General features: G+C 52.3%; 1 protein-coding gene across 2 annotated transcripts in view; it reads right to left on the bottom strand.

Moving 5' to 3' along the window:
* ALDH1A2 (aldehyde dehydrogenase 1 family member A2) overlaps nucleotides 1–5693 on the bottom strand; it is an 82042-nt gene that overhangs the window by 56488 nt on the left and 19861 nt on the right. Inside the window, exon 4 of one of the 2 annotated variants that reach the window (XM_056346287.1) lies at nucleotides 3790–3907. In XM_056346287.1, the coding sequence (XP_056202262.1) occupies nucleotides 3790–3907 (118 nt within the window). Of the gene's footprint in view, nucleotides 1–1136; nucleotides 1261–3789; nucleotides 3908–5693 lie in introns of those variants that run through there. The other variant, XM_056346288.1, reaches the window with a different exon arrangement.

Raw genomic sequence — 5693 nt, 5'->3', positions numbered from 1 at the left:
GCAAGAAACCATATGCATCTTTTAATTTGCATATTGCAGTCTGCATTAAAATGTAATGAAATCTAAAATAGTTGACTTTTGTCTGAAACATTCTTCCAGAACATGCAATTGCTGTAGCAAATTAGAGGACAAATTAGTTTTGGCACCCGCTTAAAAAAAGAGATAATATGAAAAGCTTTTAAAGTGATGATATGGAGGAAAAATTTACACTACATCAGCCAAAATGAGTTTCCTATCAGCTCTAAAGCTCCTGAAGTTGTATTTCCAGTAGATAAAAATGTTATCACCTTTTTCCAGTCCTGATGTGCTTATTTTCCTATTAAGTTACTCAGTAATTAGAAACAAAGTCTGACATACTGTAATCTGTTTACACAATACATTTGAAACCCTTCTCCAAACATTTTTAACTAAAGATGCAAAGATTCAAAATATATAAACGAATTTTAAAACTTAAATTGCACTTGCAAACAAACGACTGTTGTTAAAGCCCACTTTAATTGACAAAAACAATTTAGTCCCGTATGGACCCTGCTAGGTCTGTTCTTAACCTCGCTTTATGAAAATTAGTCTTAAAGGGCAGCAGGGGAAAACATGCCCTCCTGCAACATCGTGCAAGGGTGTATTCAAGTACCACGGAAGTTAGTAGGGCGACCTGTTCCAGTGCTGGAACAGCCTGGCAGTATTAAAGAGTCCTCCAGGAATCGTAAAAGCGTCCCTTGGGCACACAGGGTAATTCAGGAAAGAAAACATTTTAATTTTCCGATGAAGATATACAGGTATGTATAGGAACTTCTCCTGAAGTACATCAAAAGCAGCTGAAACATATTCGAGAACTAATGATTTTGCACTGAAAATAAACCCCAGCAGCTCCGTAGAAAATACTATGTTTAAAGACAAGTGACAAAGCCAGTCCCAGCAGATCTAATTTGCTTTTCTATTATCCTGTGGGTTTTCAGATGATTACAGGGCTAAAAATCTTGTTTCCTTTATTACAGAGTCGAGGCAGTCTTTTAGTAGCTTTTTTTATCTCTAGACTCAAGTTGGGTAGGGCAGAATGAAACTGATTTTAAGCAAAAATCCCCCCTTTGGAGGGAGCGCGGTGAATTTCCCTGCCAGAACAAACAAATACAACTTACCTTGGTGTATTTGATTTCAAGGTTGAGAGTGGGAGAAGGCAGCAGATGCAGAGATGCCATCAGAGCTGCAGGATCTGCCTTCACCTCCCCTGGCATCTCAATTTTACTGGAAGTCATAGTCTTGGGGGGGGAGGGGGGGGGGAGGGGGGGGGAGGGGGGGGGTTTATAGTACCACCGAGGCCCCCGCTCTGACCTGATGTTGTGTTTTGGGCTGCCCCCCCCCCTCCAACGCCCCGCGCTGGAGATGCTGCTCTCGCCCGCTGTATATAGGCAGGTGTCACGCCGGGGCCGCTCCCATTGGCCGCGGGGCAGGGGCCGGGGCCGGGGCCGGGCCGGCCTACCCAGGGCCACGGCGCGGCCCCGCTCGCTCGCCCGCGCAGCCGCGGCCCCGGCGCCGGGATTCCCCCGCCGCCCCGGGGGGGCGGCACGGCCGGCGGGGGAGCGGGGGTAACGGAGCTGCCGCGCTGCTCCCCCCGTCCCCGACTGTCCCGTGCCGGGCTAGGAGGCGCCGCGTCCCCGAGATGCCCCGCCCGGGCACACCGTGCGGGGACCTGGCAGCCCCGGCCCGCCGCCGCCCGGGGAGCCCCGGCCGATGCGGAGGGGTGCGCGTGTGTGGGGGTGCAGCGGGGAGGGGGGCGGCCCGCCGGCAGCATCGCCTCGCAGTGCGGCCCGGGGCGGGGGGCACCCTCGGGCGCGGGCAGCCCCTGGCGGGTCCCGGGCCCGCTGGGGCGAAGCCTCCGCCTCCAGCCCGGCGTGTCCGTGTCCGCTCCGCGGGCCCCGCCGCCCCCGGCCCTCCTTCGGCTCTATTTTTGCGCCGGCTGCCAGCGCAGCGCCCGCGCCGCCCCGGTGGGATGCGCCCCCCCCGCCCGGCACTACCTGCCGCCACGGCGGCGCCATCCCCGGCCGCCTGCTGCCCCCTGCCGGCCGCACGCCGCCCTGCAGCGGCTGCCCCCCGGCAGCGCCCCCCAGCCCGGTCCCCCCGCCCGGCCGTGCCCCCTGCGCTCCGTGCGCGGCTTCCCGCGGGGCCGGGCGCTTCCCCGGGCCGTGCCCGTCGGGCGGCACTGGCTTTGCCGCGGCTGCCCCGGCCCCCTCCGCCGCCCCGCGCCCCCCGGTCCCACGCGCCCCCCGGCCCCGCCCGCGCGGAAGCCCCGGGGCCGGGTCTCGTGCGGCGGCGGCACCCGCGAGCCCCCGCTCCCGCATTCCCCGGCCAGGAGGAGCCGGTGCCCGCTGCCAGGGCATGGCCCCCAGCCCAGCTGCGGCCGCCTCTGCTCTTGAAAGTTCTTTGCAAAAGGAAGAGGCCTGAAGGGCAGAATAATTTGTGCAAGCAAAAGCCACCTGTTCCCCTGTTCTCAGCTACTATTGTTTTTTCCCTTTGGGGGGCGGGGGGGGGCTTAGCATGAGGCCACACGATGCAAGAGGCCGGGGGTGCCGTACGGGGGGCTCACCCGCGCACTGTGTCACCGCATGTGCAGCGAGCGGTGGGCGCATGGTGGGTGCACAGTGGGCACACGGTGGCCATCCGCCCTAGCTGGCTGGATGAAATGACCAACAGCTTGAGCTTGCACCTTGACTGGGCATCAGAAATTTATGGTCAAAGCCCTCTGCTCTTCCAGGCAGCAAGCACGTGAAGCCCAGACCATTTTTCACTAGGCAAAATCAATGAAGTTCTGCTTACTGATGCAAATACTCCCAGCGTTTTGAAACGGCTCCTATGTCATGTTTTGAAGTTATCACATTGCAGACAGATAAACGGAGAAAGGACACCAAAGCTACAGCTGTCTGAAGTCGGCAAAACAAAGCAACAAGAAATATACCACATGACCTGGTTATTGACTTAGTCAAGAGTAAACAATGGGACCCGGCCATGTTTTGATTTTGTTACAAATCTGTTGATTCCATATATATTCCCTGCTCCATATTTTACAAATTCATGGACAATTGAAAAGACTGTCCTGGTGTTCTCCTGGTGTTTGTACAGGAGCACGGGACAAAGGTTGCTCCTGCGCAGGCAGGCAGCACAAGATCCAGAGCGCCAGGTAAGTAATTCCAGGGTTAACATGCCTATCTCTGTAAATTTCCAGCTCAATAATGAAAAAGACGACTGCAGATTTTGCTTTCTTTCATTTTTCATCTTTTTTTTTTTCTTTCTCCCCAACAGAGGAAATGGATCCATAATACTCTGCTGTAATGTGACATGCAGAGCCGTCAAACTGTGACACTTGGGATGAGTGAGACTTTTAAACGTCAGAAATTCAATTTTTAATGGCACACTGGCAACCTAGACCTAACACTTCATCACAAGGATGACACCTTCTAAAAGCTGTTTTAAAATAAATCAGAGTGGGGATGTGCTCCTTTAAAAAGGGACTGCATTTAAAGAAGTTTCAGGAAGGAGGAAACAGTTTCATTATTAAATCAAGTCAATAAAGTTGAGGAGATTTGGGTGAGAAGGGATTCCGGTGCATGTGGAGACGCAGTTCAAACCCACATAATCTGGAGCTGCTTAAGCAACCTCCACCAACCACTTTTGGTACAAACCACACTCCCTTTACATGTAAAAGCAATTCACTTTGCGAACTCAGTGGGTGCCAAGCACCCCTGGGCTAACCACGCCTGGCCGGCTTTCCCCAGGGGGGACCGGCACCGCACTTACCGTGCTGCGGGCTCCTGCTCTGCAGCCAGCCTCACTGGGCTCCCCAGAAGGACGTGGCGGTCCTGTGCTGTCGCTCTTCCCAACAGCCAGTGACCAGCCGAAGCTCCTTTTCCACCATCTGGGAAGACAGAGATGTAGGCTTTAGTGCCGGGGCCGCAGGAGGGTTCTCGTCGCTTACACCAGTAGCTTTGCCAGACAGAATTAGGAGCAAGGTCCATAACCCCGTGCTGGGCACGCTCTGGATCCAGCCCGGTGAGCTGGGCACGCTTTAGGATCCAGCCCAGTGAGCTGGGCACACTCTGGATCCAGCCCGGTGAGCTGGGCACGCTCTGGATCCAGCCCGGTGAGCTGGGCACGCTTTAGGATCCAGCCCAGTGAGCTGGGCACACTCTGGATCCAGCCCGGTGAGCTGGGCACGCTCTGGATCCAGCCCGGTGAGCTGGGCACGCTTTAGGATCCAGCCCGGTGAGCTGGGCACACTCTGGATCCAGCCCGGTGAGCTGCTTCAAGGAACCAGCCCAGCACTGGCCGCTTTATGATAGCAAAACCTCATGGCTTCAAATCCTGCAAGTGAACATCTAATATTTAATTCAATTTCTTCATGGAAGGGATTACTACCCTTATTGACTTGGACATAAGGACAATAACTAAGTAAAAACAATGAATACATCAGTAAACCAATTAATTTGTGAAAGAAAAAAAATGGAGTCAAACAACTGCCAAGAGGTGGAAGAACAGAAACAAGACCAGAGGTTCAGCCCAAGTTCTGTGGTCCCTAAACGCCTACAAAGGGCAGAGAAACCACTTACTCTTACTGCAGTCCTGTAGTTTCTAGGTTGATTTTTGTTGGCTTTTGTGTGTGTGTGTGTGTGTGTGTGTGAATTGGCAGTACTAAATCAACAGGCAATTAAGTCAGACTTTCTTATTTTCTCTCACATAGAATCATTTAGGTTGGAAAAGACCTTTAAGATCATCAAGTCCAACCGTAAAGCTAACGCTGCCAAGTCCACCACTAAACCACATCCCTAAGTGCCACAAACTCCTACTTAGGCAGCAAATCAGGAAACAAACATGTTCTGTTTCAGGCTGTAATGACACAGATACCACCGTCTTCTCACTTGGTGAAGACATGGCTGTCAAAAAAATGAAGAGCAACCAAGTGACTCTGTTCCTTACTTCAGTGTTAGAATTTAGGCTAGTATATAGCCAAGATCAAAATAATTCCTGAAGAGTTTTATTTTTATATTCAGATCAATCTGAATGTATAATTTGAAGAAATAACTTTGTTTCGTTAACAAGGCTGAATTTCTCCACCCGCCCCCAGCACCTGGTATTACTTCTAGACAAGGATATAAACGTTGCTTATACCAGCACCACCTGATGGAAACAGGACCTTTGGTAGCTGGAGAGGGTGCAAACGACAGAGCTGTGGTGTTGAAGACAATGCAGATGTAATTAAGGCATTCCTGAGCTGTTCAGTCAGAGCACTGGTATTTTTCTGCTCTGTACTACTGCGTCCCCATTGCCTAAAGGAAGTCATAAAACTAGAGGACGGGGTGAAATAATTTCTATCTCAAAAACCTCTTTTAGGAAGAGCAGCTGTGCCAAAGCATATACTGGTGCACCCTGAAACGGACAGTGGCTACAGCAACTCCCCCGACACGAGCTCTTCGCTCTTGCGACTTCAGACCTGTGCATGTTTCTGGTGCTCCTTGGTGAGCTCCGGGCTCCCAGCACCTTGTCACACACGTGAAGGAGCTGAATCACACCGTTCTGACAGACACTGCGAGTGATTCATTTCAAGATCAACTTCAAAACCTGCCCCCAAAATTATTTCAATCTGACTCGTAAGGTTTTTTTATGTATTTCTCTCAGCAGTCCTGCTACCATTTAGCAAAGATATC

The sequence above is a fragment of the Falco biarmicus genome, chromosome 7 (genome assembly GCF_023638135.1).
Source record: "Falco biarmicus isolate bFalBia1 chromosome 7, bFalBia1.pri, whole genome shotgun sequence".
Taxonomy (NCBI): domain Eukaryota; kingdom Metazoa; phylum Chordata; class Aves; order Falconiformes; family Falconidae; genus Falco; species Falco biarmicus.
Note: the sequence above shows the minus strand (reverse complement) of the source record. Positions and strands in the feature narration are given on the sequence as shown.